Source organism: Antechinus flavipes, chromosome 1 (genome assembly GCF_016432865.1).
Source record: "Antechinus flavipes isolate AdamAnt ecotype Samford, QLD, Australia chromosome 1, AdamAnt_v2, whole genome shotgun sequence".
NCBI classification, from domain to species: domain Eukaryota; kingdom Metazoa; phylum Chordata; class Mammalia; order Dasyuromorphia; family Dasyuridae; genus Antechinus; species Antechinus flavipes.
This window is the reverse complement of record NC_067398.1, coordinates 712777323-712794129: the sequence shown is the minus strand read 5'-3', so window position 1 is coordinate 712794129 and position 16807 is coordinate 712777323. Positions and strand designations below refer to the sequence as shown.

Genomic DNA, 16807 nt, shown 5'->3' with positions numbered 1-16807 from the left:
ATTTATTTTGGAAAATACTTTTTAAAATGGGAGAGACTCCCAGATTGCATGATCAGTGTCAAAACATATCTGATCTACAAAAAAGAAAATCTGGGGCATACAGATTGGAGAGAAGAACTAATTTTTTTCCCTCTGCTCTTTGAACTCTTGGTCTGTCTTCATTAGTTTCTTTTACTAAAATGTCTCGTGCTAAACTGTCGTTCTGGCCCGGTTGTGTCCCGAACGGAGACTGATGCTGAATGTCGTGTCCGATAGTTCCTATCTTCTGGGTTACTCAATTCTAAATGCTGTGCTTCAGGCAGATTCCTCTTAGAAAGTTTCAGGCCAACCACTTCTCATCTTTTCAGTGATTGCATGTCTTTAAACCTTTCAAGTAGAGCTGGCAGCAACCCCAGCGGGGTGTCATTTATTTTTAACTTGTAATTACTCTTTTCTCAGTGAGCTAGGGCTTGAAAACTTGCATTGCAAATCCTGCTGAAAAGGAACCTTCAGACAATTATCTAAAACTAATCCTCTGTAAGGGGAGTGTGAGCCCTGTGTCCATTCTGGGAAAGGTTCTGGTGCTGGGTCTGAACTTGGACTCATTATAATAAGTGAAGACTTACCCTGACAGATTTGGGGACAAGAAATAAACGTGTTGTTATCAACATCCAATAAAAGGCTTTGAGAACATTGTAGTTTTGGAAATTGAGTTTTTAGTATCCCTCGGGATTCACTTTTCAAAAACATTTCTTTTTCCATTTGTATATATTTATTTGTCACAGTTCTGAAAGGTGAGAGCTGGTGGATTAGACAGACTGATTGCACACCATGCCAGCTAAACATACAGCTTTTTGTTTGATTATATTATGTAGCTTGAAGTATACATTACTTGCCCTAGGCCTCTTTCACATACCTTAGGGGTAACCTAATATGTGTTGTTAAATTAAAAGCATGATTTGGTCTTTTCGGTTTCATTTCAAGTTAGTTATGAAATTTAAGGAATTTGGTAAAAATACAAACTAAGGAGGGATTTCACAATTGGTTAGTGCTTGGGATCGTATAGTGGAATTGGAATTACATTGTGATGATTCACAATTTGGATTTGGGATTTTTCTATTGGCTTCGAATTAAAATTCAAGGGATCCTGTCTCTTGATAATCAGATGACTTTTACCCTTATTTTTGTTTTCCTGAATTTGCTTGTTAGTCTAATTTTTTTAGTTGTCTGCTTTAATCTTAACCTAAGTATAATTCCTATGTAGCTGTAGGAACATTGAAGATTTGGGGGGTGTTCAAGTTGTATCTTTCCTTCCATAGTTTTGTGGAGAAATGCGAAGTTTGGAAAGCCAGCTATAAAACCTTTTTTAAGGGTGTAAGTGTCTATGTCTTATATAGAATTGTCTTTAGTCTCGTGGGTGATGGAGAGAAACCAAGTTTAGTGAGGAGATGGGGTATGGTGCTCATGGCATGAATGATCTTAGGAGCTGAGAGGAGGTGGCGGGCAGGAATGAGGCAGGACCTACAGTTTTGGAGAGTTCCTCTTCCTGCTTTGCTTAACATGTTCTCAGAAGTTAGCCTGCTGCTGGAGAGGTGCCCCCTTTTGTATGTGACATTGACGCTCATGGCCCTGGCATATGAGACTCCTGCCGTGCCATGCTATTGTCCCCTGTTCCCATGTCAGACAACAAGTTGTAGCTCAGAGTGGTTTCACAACTGCTCCAGAGACAGAGGTGGTAAGTAAGTTTGGATTTTGGCTCCCAAATCCAGGGCTTTTCATTTTCTTAAGTGAGAATAAGATTCAAGGCTTTTGTTTATTTTGACTTAATAGCTCTTTCCTTAATTGACATTCCTAAAATTAGTCAGGAAAACCTGCGTTCAAATTCCTCCTGAGACACTTGTAATTGTGTGACCCTGGGTAAGAGACTTCACTTCTGTGAGATCAGATGCGATATTTGTAAAGAGCTCAGCATAACGCTGAGTACATAGTAAGTGTCCTATAAATTATTAATTTGTTTTAGAGAATAACAATTTAGAGCTGAAAGCAGCATGAGTATCAAGCATTGTTGGGAATTATTAGGTAATGTTAAAGAAAGAAGCAGCGTCAAGACTGTTGCATTTCTTGCCTCTTCCTCCTCCTGGGATGTGTGAGAACGTAATCGCTTGGTATAGTCCCTCTGTACTTGGATGACAAAGCACTTGAGCTCAAATCTGTTTCTAATAGATGCTTTCTGAAGTTCTGTGCACCAATATTGGACCCATCCAGGTCTCCTGGTTGGTTCTCCCTCTCTGAAGGACTTGGCCAGCGCTGGGTTCGGTGACAAGAGACACACACCACACACATACACTCTTTACCAAGTGGGCATGTGTTCTTTCTCCCTCTTAGCCTGAGGGTAATGATTGTAGCTAAGAAGGACAGTTGCTCAGCACTCCTGCAGACTCCACTTTGTCCATTGCAGCTTGTCTTTGTGGTCTTAATGTTCTGGCCAGACCAGCTACCTGCTGTGCTTTCTACTTGACTCACAAACTACCTTTTCCCTCTCTCTCCCTCCCCTATGACTGGAACATAACTCTTATTTTGATCTTTGCCTTTCAGATTCCTTTTTCCATCAAAGCTCAGATCAAGTGGCACTTTAACATGTCAAATCTTAAGCTTGAGTTTAGATACTCGTTTCACACAAAAAAGAAATGGCAAAATATGCCAACTAAAAAAGATGAAGGGGTCTTAGTGGACTGCAATTCTAAATTCTGAGCTACATTAAAAGAGATATACCTTAGAGGAATTCTTTGCTACAATAAAGAGGGTTAGTGTAAATATTTTTCAGTAGTGATAGTTTCCCCTCTTTGTTACATCATCAGATTTGTAGTTTATTTTGGACATGACAACAAAATATTTTCTAGAATGGTTTTGGATTCATCAATAATTCCAAGAATTAGTACCCCAACAATGTAAGTCTAACTTTATTTCTGTAACGAGTGTTTTGTAATGGTACTAATATAAGTTCTGAGTATGTCTTAATAGGTAGATTCACATCTATCGACGGCCTAATTTGCAGTGACTATAAATGGATGTCTTTCTCTGTCTCTTCCTATTGCATTTTCTTAGCAATACATAGAAGGGCTGATGACTTTGAGGGTCAGTTACTTTAGCAAGGTTATTGTTTCAGTTCAGTTTTAGTTGACTCTAGAGTTCTTCAAATAAAAATGATACCTGTTGCACAGCCCCAGTCCAATGATTTTGTTATTTTTTTCTTTGCTAGTGATCATTTCCCTACTTTTTGTCTGATCTTATGGTAGCAGTAGGAATCCTAACTTGGCCCTAGAAGGGCTTCTAAGAATTTCTCCATTATAGATAATATTCGTTGCTTACTATAATAAAGAAAGGTGTTTTTTTTTTTTAACATTATTGTGTATATTTTGCCAGAAGCATTTTCTACATTTACATGGTCTGTTTATCAGTTTCTAAAATGTCATTCTAGCCCTCAGGTTGTATAAATTCACCCTTATTATGGTGTATGATCTTTTTAATATTTTTTTAGCCTGTTGACTTATATTTTATTCCATATTTTTTACTCATTCATTAGCTTTCTGCTTGATCATCCCTCCCTTGCTTGGATAGCAGGACGATATTTGACTCATTGAAGCAATTGGTTGAATGGTTTCTTTCATTTCTCTTTTTTTTTGCCCCCAAACTGTATTATTACAGTTAATTTTTCTTTGGGTGTTTACTAGGATTCACTTGTAGGTTTGTTTTCTTTTGGGAGTTCATTTATGACGTGTTCAATTTTTTTTTCCTCTTAAATTGAATTATTTAAAAGGTCTATCTTATTCTGATAATCTGGGAGTTTTTATTTTTGTAAACAATGATCACTTTTGTTGCTAGAAAATTGTGTGAAGAAGAGGCATCATGACTTAGTGGATAGAGACCTGATTTACCTCTGAAATTGCATACACAGCTTGGGTGAACCACTCAGCATCTGTGCTCTTGGAGGTTCCCTAAGACCTTAATTTGCAGAAAAGGCATTGATCAGAATTGATAGATAAAGAAACTTCCTCACAGGGAGCTGTGATGAAAAACCATAGCTCTAGTCCCAAAAAATCAGACCTCTTCTCATGATTTTGGTTATTTAGAGTCTCTGGTTGGCTTTTAACCAAATTAAAAATTTTTGCATATTCTTTTGCAAAAAAACCCAGCTCTTAGTCTGTGAGTTCAATTTTTTTGGCTTTTTTGTTTTCAGTTTCTTTTTTTTTTTTCTTTTTTGCATATGTTTGAAGTTTTTTGATTTGTTGCTTTTTAACTTAAAAAAAAATTAGATGCACACTTCTTTGACTTGTTTTCTCTGGTGGTTGAAAGTATTTAGAGAAAATATTTCTCTCAAAAGAACTACTGTAATTTAATCCTTCTAACTTTGGTATGTTATAGTTGCTATTTTCTTTAATAAAATTATTGTTTCTACAATGTGTTCTTTTTCCTCTTCATTCTTTAGGATTCTGTTACTTAATTTCCACTTAAATTGTAATCCTTTCTTCAGATTTCACTTATTGATTACATTATGATCAGTAAAAGTTGTGTGTTCAACATTCTGCTTTTTTGTCTTTGTGAGGCATTTTTTTTTGGTCTGGACACAATACATTTTTGTAGAGTTGCCATGGAAAGCTGATACATATGCATACTACTTTTCAATTCACTTTCATTAATCACTAGATAACAGCTGATTGCTACTTTAACGCTTTTAGATTCACCTGAAACATAATAAATTCTACTCAGGCCTTCAATTTAATTCTGTGAATCTTTGTTTCAATTGTGTTTCCTTTAAACAACATATTGTTAAATTTTGCTCTCTAATCCATTTAGCTACATTTCTGTTACATGAAGAAATTAATCACACTCAGAGTTAACAATTGTTACTTGTATTTTCTCCCCATATATATATATATTTTTTTCCTTTCTCCCTTTGGCCCTATTGCCTTGAAATAAAAAAAAGCAAGGTAGGAAAAGAAAGAGAATAGATTCAAAATCAGTCATCTGTAATTGGAGTGGCTGATCCTACTCTTGTGCCCATCCATTCTTCACCAAACCCAGAGCCAGATCCCTGGTTCTGACCATTTGGGACCAGCCTTCTTGTTTGCCCTGTGGCTCCCTCGCAAAAGCTGTCTTTTATATATGTGTGTACATTATATGTATGTGTACATATATACACACGTGGTTTCGTGTGTGTGTGTGTGTGTGTGTGTGTGTGTGTGTGTGTGTATTGTATCTGCCTTTTGGATAAGAAAGATGACTTTCTGAATTTAGTTACAATAAATAAGTTTCACCTTCATTTCTTGTCTAGTATATTCCTTTCCCTACCTCCCTTTGATTTCTTTCAGAACTAGCAAATCAATAAAATCATAACCTGGCCCTGCCTTTTTCTTTATTATTTCTTTGACCTTGAAGATAGTAGGATTCTGAAGAGATAGTTGTCTCTCCTCTCCAGTGATTGTGTAATCATGTGATCATCCTTTAGCTCCTTAATTCCTCAGACACATTTGCCTTTGTAAGCTTCTTGTCTGCTGTGCATGTTGCTCAGATTTTACTTCTTTTTCTAAGACTTGGGAGAATTCTCACACTAAAGGTCTTATCATTTCCTCCATGGAGGTTGATATTTTCCTTTCTCCGCATGAGTTATCCTTGGTGATAAGTTTTCGCTTTTGCCTTTAGGATTGTGCATCTAAGAATTTCTTTTCTCTCTAGTAATTGGCTACCGGATTCTGCCTACGGTTTCTTGACCCATGAACTTTTTCTTCCTTTCCCTGGCCCTGGAGGCCATGGATCTTGGCTGACATTTTTGGATGTTTTCTGGTTGGAGTGTCTTTCTCTTTCCACTTTGTTCTTTCCTGGTGCTAGCATAATTCTGGGCGGTATTCTTGAAATACAGTGTCTGAGTTTTAGTTGTTTCTGGGAACAAGAGTGGTTATTTCCCCAAACTACTTTTAGGTCGGTTATTTTTCCACGGTGGACACCTCATTTGGCCTTCTAATTTTTCACGCTTTTGACTTTGTTTTTGTTTCTGGTTATTTCAGTGAGTCATTTGAGTTACTTGTTTCATTGTTTTCAAGATAGTCTCTGTTCTAAGCGCTTATTCTCATGTCATTTTCTCCCTTATGAGTTCTATTATTTCTTTCTTTCTTTTTTTAATCCCTTGTTTTATTCTATCCACTTAGTTCTTGTGGCCACTCCAGTTCCCACCCTGAGGCTCTACTTGTGTTTATTGTGGAATTTATTTTTCATCTTATGGATTTACTTTTTGATCTTCTCTTAAACCCATGGTATTTTTTTTTTTTTTATTGAATTAGTTTTCTTCTGTTTACTTGTGTCTTTTGCCTCAATTCCTGGCTTTTGACTCAGCAGCTAGGACCATTATCTATGTGCTCTGAATCCAGGGCATAGCTCTGGTCTTGTTCTCACTGCAGTCTGAGCACTGTTGCCACTGCTTTGTTCTGGATGGTGGCTGTGACCTGGTCTCCTGCTCCCTGCCATCTTCCTAGTTCTGGTCTTGGAGGGAGAGCCGGGCCCTTAGGCCATCAGCTGGGACCTGCCTCCGATCTCTGTTGTGTCTGCATGTGCTTGGAGGAGCCACTGCCCCAAGCACCTGTGGGCTTGGGGTCCTGGATGAGATGCAGGAGGTTGATGCTGCTTCTCTGGTTTTGTGGAACTTCTGCCTCATCGGACATGCTTTTTTCATCTTTGCCGAGATGTTTCTCAGACTTGGGTTTGGCTGGAATCTTGCATGTTGCCATCTTTCCATTACCAGTGTTTAATAGTTTGATTCAACTTGAGTATCCTCCCAAAAATTCCAAAAGGGGCATAAACTTCATTAATTGTACAAGTCAGATGTATATGTCCTGTTCTTGGAACGCGAGTTTGTTTGAGCCATTTTTGTGTATTTTTAGCTTGCTCTTTAATTCGAGCCATACTTCAGCCCGCTGTTTGTACACAAATGTTTGACAGTTTTAAAGAGCCAGGATTTTGGAGGCGGTGGCGGTGGCAGTAGGCCTTGAGCAAGCTATGCAGGGGCTCGGAGCCACCAGCCCAGGCCCAGGGAGCATCCACTTCTGCCCTGGAGCCTTTTCCATCCAGAATAGACCTGGGAAGTCCTTGGTTGCCTCATTTTTCAGATGAGGCATTCAGTGCTTCGTCTTCTTCATTTCCTCACTTTACAGATGAGGAAACCAAGGCAAGAGAGATGAAATGTCTTGCCCAGAGTTTCCTGGCTAGGACCTGTTGAAGATGGAGTTCGAACCCCGAATATCCTGACTTCAGGTCCATTTGGTCATGCTATTTTTCAATACACTCTTACATTCTGATTGTGGTCAAAGATCTGAGTTTTGGTATAGGCCTTAGACTCTAGGAAGTAACAGAGATTGTCCCAGGCTTTCTAATAGCCATAGCACTATTGATTTGATTATTGTTCCCAGAGCAAGAAAAAGAAAACTTGTGAGATAGGGAAGAGAGACAGACAGAGATAGCAGATATCCTTGGCTGTTTGAGGTGGTTATTCTTGGTGTCCAGCTGGTTGGGTGTAAAGTATGGTCTGGGCCTGATCTGTTGAGTTGTTTGTCTGCTGAAGTACCCATAGCTTAGCTGCTCTTTCAAAGCTGAATGGATTAAATAACTCTCCTTTTCCCTCTTCCTCTTCAGGGAAACAGGACATAGTAGGCACTTAATAAATGCTTAATGGATAGGGAAACTTAGAACTTTTGGATGCTTGAATTAGAATTTTAGTTAATTTCAGTATTTTCAAGTACAATTAAATGATATTTTCTTCTTTGCATTTTTCCCATCTAGAAAGACCTGGCAAATAACCAAGACTCTCCCCAAATGTGTGCCTACAAGCTGGTAACCATCAAATTCAAGTGGTGGGGACTGCAGAGTAAAGTAGAAAACTTTATCCAAAAAGTAAGTCGCCCATGAAAATGAGTGAGACCAGGTGTCACATATGCTCCCTTATGCTATAGAACTGGGATCCGTGCTGCCCTCCGGAGGGCCTGCACATCTCTGGAGTTAGACCGTTCTGGGGAGCTCTCTCTCGTTCCCAGCATTTGAAGCTGTCGGGAAAAATTAGGCTCCTTCCAGGACAGCCTTACTTGATTAGCACGGTAGCCATTGCAGAAGGGCCTGAGATGAGGGGTCTTGGTGTGGCACTTGCACATAAATGCCTTGGGGATCATTAATGTTCATGTAATAGAATAAAGACTTCTGCCCCACCGGCCTTGTAATGGACCTTTCTCTCTTTCTTTTCAAAGCAAGAAAAAAGAATATTTACTAACTTCCATCGCCAGCTCTTTTGTTGGATTGACAAGTGGATCGACTTGACTATGGAAGACATTCGAAGAATGGAAGATGAGACCCAGAAAGAGCTAGAAGCTGTAAGGCTGCCTTCTTGTCTCGACTCTGCATGAAGGGAAAGGGAGCATTGGCAGAGCTGACTTTAGACTAGTGTTCCTTCCCTTGACCTGGGATCTTAGGAGGAGCTTCCCCCCTTTCAGAAGGAAATCTGATGATGATGAGGGCCTTCCTAGATTCAGGGTGTTGAAATGTCACATTTCTGTTTTTGTTTTTGTTTTTTCCCTATAGCCATTAGGCCTTTCTAGATCTCTACTGTTAACCTCAGTATATTGATAATCCTCTTGATCTTTTAGACCAGAGTTCCTCATACTTTTTAAATAGGGGTCCAGTTCACACTGTCCCTCAGACTGTTGGAGGGCCGGATTATAGTAAAAACAAAAACTTCATAAAGAAACTTCATAGTCCTGGGTGAGGGGGATAATCGTCCTCAGCTGCCTCATCTTGCTCGCGGGCTATAGTTTAAGGACCCCTGTTTTAGACCATTAAGCTCAAATTTAACCCCATAGTTCAAAAAAACTTGACCTTTTCTCCCCAACTTCAGAATTTTTTCTCAATTTTGTTAGTAATGGGAGCTGATGGGCAAACTAAGGAGAAATCAAATTTTCCTTTTGGTTGGCTAATAGTATTTTCCCCATTTCAAAATGTCAAGGGTCAGCCTGAGAGTACATGTCCTCCCCTCTTTTGGAAGTGTAAACTTCCACAGTGGCCTTTTTCCCCATTTGACAGACCTGACTAGAGATTAGAAGTAAGTCAAGGTTTTCTTCAGCTGACAAAAGCCCACTGTGGAAGTAGACCCAGGAGATGTTTCCATAGAGTCATCCCAGGTACATGCCAGCTAATAGCAATGTTTAGAAACACCATCAAACAAAAGGACCATGGAAGCAATTCTATTTCTCTGACACAATAGAAAAGGAAGCTAAAGCTGTTGTGTTTCAAATTGCCGGAATTTTTGTAATTAAGGAAAATCTGCTCCTAATTAGTTTATATGAACCTTATAAAGGCCTTGGAAATGTTTGCTTTATAAGGCAATAAAATGTTTTAACCTTACCCTTCACATAAAGTAAACTACAGGCAATCCCCGAATTACAAATGGATTGTGTTCCCAAGTGCTTTTTGGAACGCAGAAAACCTTTCCCTCCAGAAACTGTTATAAAGTGCAGTTACGTTCCTGACCCAGCCTACAAAGGTCTGCTTAACACAATTTAATTCAACAGACATTTATAAAATACCGAGTATACAGAAGGCCCTATATTGGGCACAGAGTCTACATGATTAGATGAAAGAGAGCCATGCTTTTGTCTGCATTGGGAGCTTCCTTTACCATTGCATATGCCATCCTGCTTCTGGTTTAGAACTAATTTAGGACTGAGAACTTTTTTGAGACATAAAGAGGCCAAAGTATGCACTCAAAAGTACTGAAAATTTTTAGTTGGAAGGACATCTCAGTGGCCATTCATACCTTGAAAAATAATGTCCTCTGTCCAGCCCTTTCTGGAGGGACTTCAGTGAGGGGAAAAGCTGTTGCCTTCCCAAGATGGCCCCTTCCAGTTGGGCTTAGCTCGCCATGGTGGGACACTTCTCCTTATCCAGTTTTGCAGTTTCCAGAATTATTCCTGTTCTGTCCCATGAGGCCAAACAGAAATTTAGTCTCTTTTTTTTTTTTATAACTCAAACCCAGATAATCTTGTTCCACAGAAATCTTTTATTTTTCATACTGGCTGGACAATTCCTTCAACCAGTCTTCATCTATCAATGGCCTTTCCAGACTCACACCCCAACTGATCCCAGTACTGCTTCTACACCCATATGGGCTTCTGCTTCCCCATCTGTGATATGAAGAGATGGCCTCTGGGGTCCCTTCTTTAATCCTAAAGAAATCTATCATGTGAGTGTGTTTTAGTCAGAGAGGAGTACACACAGCATGGCTGACAACTTTTTAATTTTGGACATTGTGCCTCAAATGTAGTCTTAAGAGTACATTAATTTTCTTGCCTGGCTGTGTTCTCCATTTTGTGCATGTGAAAATGATTGTTTACACTCAATGGCCCTCTTGATTTGGTCTATCCCGATTAATTCCAGCTAGTCACGTCACTTGGGCCCCATGTCTTTACCAGTCTTTACCAAAAATATGAGTGGTTGTTAGTTAAAGAGAGAGTGGGATAGAACTCATTCACTCTGAGGCAACGGCGACAACCCCATTAAAGGGGGCTAGATTTCTTTGAAATGTTAAATCATATAGGTTCCTTATTGTGGTAGCATGAGATGTAACCAAGTGAAGTGAGAAAGATTTCAGCAATGGGGATAAGAAGGCCTATGTACCAGGGATCTATCTTTGGTCACTTCTGCCTTTAGGATCAGAAGTTCCCAGCTTTTTTCCTCCTCCTCTTCAACCCATAAGTGCCTTAAAATCTTCCAGGCTGTTTTTGGTTTGTTTCAAAGCACCCTGGCCCTCCTGATAGTAGCACTAGCTGCTGACTGGCAGGCTGGATTGTTTAGAAGTTGGGGTCTGCCTGCTTATTAACAACCCCTCTAGCTGGTAAAAGAAATGTTATGAGATAGGCAAGCAATTATGCCTTTATTCACAAATTCATTTATTAGAAAGTCTTCTATAGCTCTTAGTTTTAAGCTTAAATCTTCATGTTTCCATTGCCTTCCATATAATGGAAGAAATTGTATGTGGGTGTGGGTAGACTGGGGAGCAAGGGAGGGGTATTTTGTTGTTTAATGTTTCAAAAATTCTAATGAACCCTTTTTCTGCCCTCTGTGCTGTTCATCTTAACGCGAAATCTAGTTCTTATACTGCTCAAAGTAATGCAAGAGTGCTTTATGCTAGGATTTCTCACTTTGTGTACTAACAATATGTCTTCCAACATCCACAGATAAGGCACAGATAAGGCAGGCACTGCCTGAGGTTACAGGTTCCCTTGCAGACCCTACTTAACGAGCAGGTTTAAACATGTAAAGCCTTCTTTTTGATAGAAAGGAATTTCAGTTTTAATTCCACTGACGCCCGATTGAAGTATTTTGGACAAGTGTAATTCTTTTTCGTTCACAGATATTTCAGGAATTAAAATCTCTTTTAGGATGGGCATTGGCCCCAAAGAGAGGGCCCAGGGACGGGAGGTGTCAGGCATGAGCAGAAGGCCTTTGAACTTCAGGCTTTAAGCTTAGCAGCAGCTCAGTTTTTAAGATAAACATGATCCCTTGTTGCCTATCTTTCCATCTAATGTATGAAAACAGGGGGGAAAAGACAACACAGTCATCCTTTGACATTTGTGGGTACTATATTTGTGGTTATGATTAGTTGAACATTGGTCATCAATAATTAAAGGTAAATTTTGGGAGATTTGTAGCATACTGTGGATTGCATATGACTTGCATATAAGTCAAATATATAGTATATATTATTAATCTGTTCTATCATTTACTACCATAAGTATACATACATAAACTTATTATAAACGGTTAAGTTTTGTTCAAAGTTTCATCATGTTAAAGAACTCTTAACTTATTCTCTCTTTTTGGAAGTGCCTCCTCTTTGTTTCATTTTTGATCATGCGACTTCCACCTTTGGGAGGAGAAGGAAATTTGTGCAGCAGTTGATGCCGCTGGACTGTGGTGGCTGTGAAGTTTGCAAGACACTAATGTCTCTCGGAGAAGCTGTGGCTTTTTACTGGGTGTCGTGTGATCTATATTAATATGATCAGAATTATTAAAAATATAGGTCTGGGGTAGTCTAGAATTATTCTCAGGGGTCTTGCACCCTAACTCCCACGAACATTGAAGGATGACTGTGTTACTTTTCTTCTCTTCCCTTTCTGTCATCTTCTTTCACAAACTTCATTGATCGTGACTGAGTTATGATTCCATGGCTGTCTTGGTCCGTTTTCACATTTCTGTTCTTCAGCCTGCCTTCATTCATTGGCAAGTGCCTTGTTTCTTGGCTCCTGTCTTCTTTGTAATTCTTGTTTTCTTCCTGATCTTTTTTTGTCCCTTCTGCTCCTTTCCTAAGCACACCAAGTGGGGTGTGACACTAATGGCTCTTGAGTGAATTATGCCTAAGGAGCTGCTTTTGTCAGATCGAGAGCAGCTGGAAATTCCCCGTGCCCATTCCTTCCTCTCTAGCCTCAGCAGCTGTGTTAGGGCCCAATCCGACCTTTGAAGGCTATTTCAAAGAAATGACACGGCGATAACATTAGTGGACATTTCCTTGCGTCTAGGGCTATTTTAAAAATAATTTCACACCAACACTTTCTCTGAAGCACTCAAGGACAGCTAAATATCTGTCATGCTGTTTGAGAAAATACTCCTTAAGAACTTCCCTTAGATTTGAGCTTATTGGAGAGACCTAGAAATGTTCTCCCAAATGTGGATGTGACTATAATTGCAGCTCTCACTGTAGAGCGTCTTTGCCTTCTTGCTTACTAACCTCAGATTCGGAGTCTGTGATTCAGTAGCTCACGGTTTTATTTTACGTTTAGATGCGTAAGAAGGGTACCGTCCGAGGCACAACGGCTGCTGATGTCTAGATGAATCTTCTGTAGGGTCAGAGGCCATATCAAGCTGTGTAAGTGAAGGGCTGGGTGAACAGGACGCCACCTCAAATTCCCACTTTGCTGGTGATGGAGAGTCATTTGATGAGCACAGACTCGCCATATTCTGATGGCTTCATTTCTCAACATGAACAAACCCCACATAGAATAAAAAGCATTAGCATTAGAACTCTCAGAACTTCAGTCCTCATATAAAGACATCTGTGGCACAGGTTGAGATCAGTAATGGAGTAATATCCACATGTACAAAATGGACTGAGTGTGCTTGAGTTCCACATGGCTTGGCTTGGGAGCCAGCTTTTTGTTTATCCTCATGAGGAGAGTGTGATGGAATGAGGGGAAGTGACCCGCTGGAAGTCATAGAAGTAATCAGCTGGTAGAACTGGAATTCTAACCCAGGCTCTCATATTTGTAGTCAACAATTGCCTCACATCCTGGTGCCTTTGAATGTTCTCAGGCTGACCTATTAACCTAGTACTTCAGGGGTGGCGAAGCAGCTCCCCTGCCATCCATTGTGGACCAGCTGAACCAATCTCTTCCTCCTCCATGCCTATTCTCTGGCATCCCAAATCTTTAATTCTTAGATTCCTAGGTGACTCAGTTCAGTTCTAATATTTGTAATCTCACCTAAGTTGAATTTGTAATGTCCATTTCTTTGGCGTGGTGGTTCATTTAAAGGCTAGAGCATTTTTATCTAGCAAAGGATGACTTTGTAAAAAGAGAACGGCCATCACAATTTACCATAAGCATGGAAGCCGAATAGGACAAAACAGAACTTATTCTGGAGAAGAGCAAATAATAGGGGTCCTTTCTCCCTTGCTCTGTGGCCCACATTCACTGTGAGGACCTTCTGTTTGGGCCATTCTTTTCATTGTGTACTTAAGACTGAATAAACTACCTGGGTATGAAGGAGGAGCTTCAGATGATCTCACACTCTTACCTAAATGCACACTGCAGCCCACGGTTGGTTTGTCCAGCTTTTTTGCTGTCACTTTATTACTTGGAATAAATTCTTAACAAAGTTTAGTGACCTTTTCAGCAATTAATTTGCTTAATTTCTCCCACCAATGGGATAGTGTTAAGCCATTAATAAGATAAATCTTGAGTAGGTTTTTTTAAAATTAAATTTAAAATTAAAAAATTAAATCTATTTAGTTTAAACGGACTTTCTGATAAAGGTTTTTTGCCATATTAAGCATTTTTTTCTGGAAAATTGATAAGCTTTACAGTGTTTAAAAACTTAATTTTGTCTCCTTCCTCATACCCTTCTCTTTCCATTTTCCTACAGTTACGTAATCAAGGTCAAGTGAGGGGAACCAGTGCTGCCCAGGACGAATGAGGAAGGATCTGACCAGTAACTTGCAGTGTTGACGTTTCACAGACATGTGCGTGTGACGATCTGTACACATGTACCGCTATCCAAACACGTGTGTATATATGTATATGTGTGTGTATATCTGTAGCTGTATAGAAACCGCATGTAGAGCTATAGATACTGATGCACGCACTTGTGTATATATGTACATACATACATACATCTACTTAGGGGATTAGTACAATTTCTCCAGAGTACTGTACCTACAGCAAAAAGGCAAAGGAAAATATTTTCATTATATATACCTGAAGCAGATTTTAATAATTATCAGAGTAATGCCATTAATGGATGAATTGACTACAATGTGATGCTAGCTGGTATGTTTCATGGATGTCAAGTTGTGGACCAATATATACTTTTTTGTTGTTCTCTTAAATGTCTGTTAAAACTTTCTATTTTAGTCTCATGAGTAAACAGACTCCCAAAGCAAAAGTTTATTCTGAATTTTTTGTTTTCCCTCAGATTCTGGAATGTAAACTATGAATGTATTTATAGCTATTTATTTCTGGATGGTCACGATCTTACAGCCAACTTTGAGGATTTCTATGAGTAAGGAATCTGGCTATAATTTCATTTGTACTTGCCCTTGAAGAAAAAAAAAATCCTTAAAAATTGTACCTGTTTTTATTGGATTTTTGTACATTTAAATTTCAAGTATTTTTCTATATCAGAAACTGGCAAAAAAAAAATGGGGGGAAGACACTGGCTTGTGATTTATAATAAACACTATAAACATTTCAGAGAGCCTGTTAGGCACAAAAGAAATGGGTGATACTACTATTTAATCTCAATAAAAAATACTGTAGGCTCGTCAAGAAGTTGGAAGTGTAGCAAGCACTTCCCTTGAGTCAAATTTTTCTTGTGTCTGAAATGACTATTTTCTAAAACTGCATTTTGGAAACTATGCAAATGGCCTCAATTTCTCACAACTTACACAATGGAATATAATGATGACTTTTAGCTCTTTTCATGTTGAAAATACATTTTAGATGAGAGATCATTCACTTTCAGATGAGATGAAAGTGTAGAGCGTGGCCAACCATGGGTCTCTCTGCGCTGTCCGAAGACACGCTATGAAGATGATGGTATAATTCCAACCCTTTTGTGGATGGTCCTCAGATCTTCAGGATTTTTTAAGAAAATACTCACCTGGAGCCTCTCCTAGATATCTATTAAAATGCTTGTTAGATAGAAACAAAAAAGTTATTTTAGGAACAACACATAAGTAAGATTTTTTTTTTTTTAAATTGGCTTTCTTTGTCAGATTCCAACTTTTTTCTCCTCAGTCCTAGAAGCTTGTGTAGGACAAGGTTTTAAGCCTTGATGATTGAAAATCATGCTCTTTCCCACTTAAAACATGCTCTCCTGCAGTAGAGGAACCCTACTGGTCATTTACTTTGCTGAAGGCCCAGCTAGCTCCCTTGCATCTGTCCACAGTGATTTTTGTCCCCTCTCGAAATGATTGCCACAATACGGCGAGGGGCGCTTTGCATCATGTTGTCCCGTTGGCCCCACCCCAGCTGCACTTCACACGTCTTCTGTGTACTCAGGATGAACACCAATGTTTACTTTCTGTGCATCGTTGGAACGTGGGCTTGTCAAAGCAAGATGGTTTGTCTGAGGAGAGTTGTTGCGAGGAGGATTATTATGGCCGACCTGTCAGCACAAAGGGTCTGGCTCTTTCCATTTCACAGACTCGGTCCTCAGTGGCACCTGTGGCATCATGGGGAGTGTGCTCTCGCATGGACAGGAGCACCCGACGCATGGATTTTAATGGTTTCTTGATTCACTGTGGAAATTGGAGGGATCGTATAGTGACTGTAAAATAACGCGTTTACTCGACAGTTTCTTGTGTAAATTATAGTAAGGCAAAGTAATTGAAATTGGAACTGAAAATAAATTTGATCACAAAATGCCACTGACGTCTCCACGTGGGTTGTTGTTTTCTCTCTGTGGTGTTGGGTTGGGACATCACTCGGTGCCCCCCTTGATTGTTGGATCAGGAGCATGCCGTGTGCTCGAAAATCGAGTGCTCTGCTCTCTTCAGTATTCTTGAGCCGTTTGTCCCACCTGACCAGGAGCTTATCACAGAATGCTGGTTCCTCGGGTCCGTGTCCACAGAGTGTAAGTCCTCCTTTTCTTAAGCTGTTTTTCCCTTTTGTTTTTTATCGCCTTGTGATAAAAGGGATGAATCCCGAGTTACCCAAGGCTTTTCCTTTCCCGATGTTTATTAGCCGAAGAGATGAGGTGTCTTGTACTTCCCATCATGGAGAAATGTAATCCATGTATTGTTTGGGCCCCACACTCTGAAGCTAGGTCAGAAGTAGGTGCGTCTCTGGAGAGGGCTCATGGAATCTCTTGCTCGTGCCCCAACCCAAGGAAATCCTAGAAATTTCAGTATTTGCCCCAGAAGGGCTGGTACGGGCCTTTACATGGGAAGGAATACCTTTGAAACATCTATATTGGTTTCTCCTTTTCTCCTTTGGAAGGATCTTTGGCTTCTCTTAAAGCA

General features: G+C 39.6%; 1 protein-coding gene across 1 annotated transcript in view; it reads left to right on the top strand.

The window, feature by feature from the left end:
• PITPNB (phosphatidylinositol transfer protein beta) overlaps positions 1-16213 on the top strand; it is a 73166-nt gene extending 56953 nt beyond the window's left edge. Inside the window, exons 9-12 of the mRNA XM_051973037.1 lie at positions 7807-7917; positions 8265-8387; positions 12849-12934; positions 14209-16213. Of these exons, the coding sequence (XP_051828997.1) occupies positions 7807-7917; positions 8265-8387; positions 12849-12896 (282 nt within the window). The 3' untranslated portion in view covers positions 12897-12934; positions 14209-16213. The remainder of the gene's footprint in view (positions 1-7806; positions 7918-8264; positions 8388-12848; positions 12935-14208) is intronic.
• Positions 16214-16807: the final 594 nt, after the last annotated feature.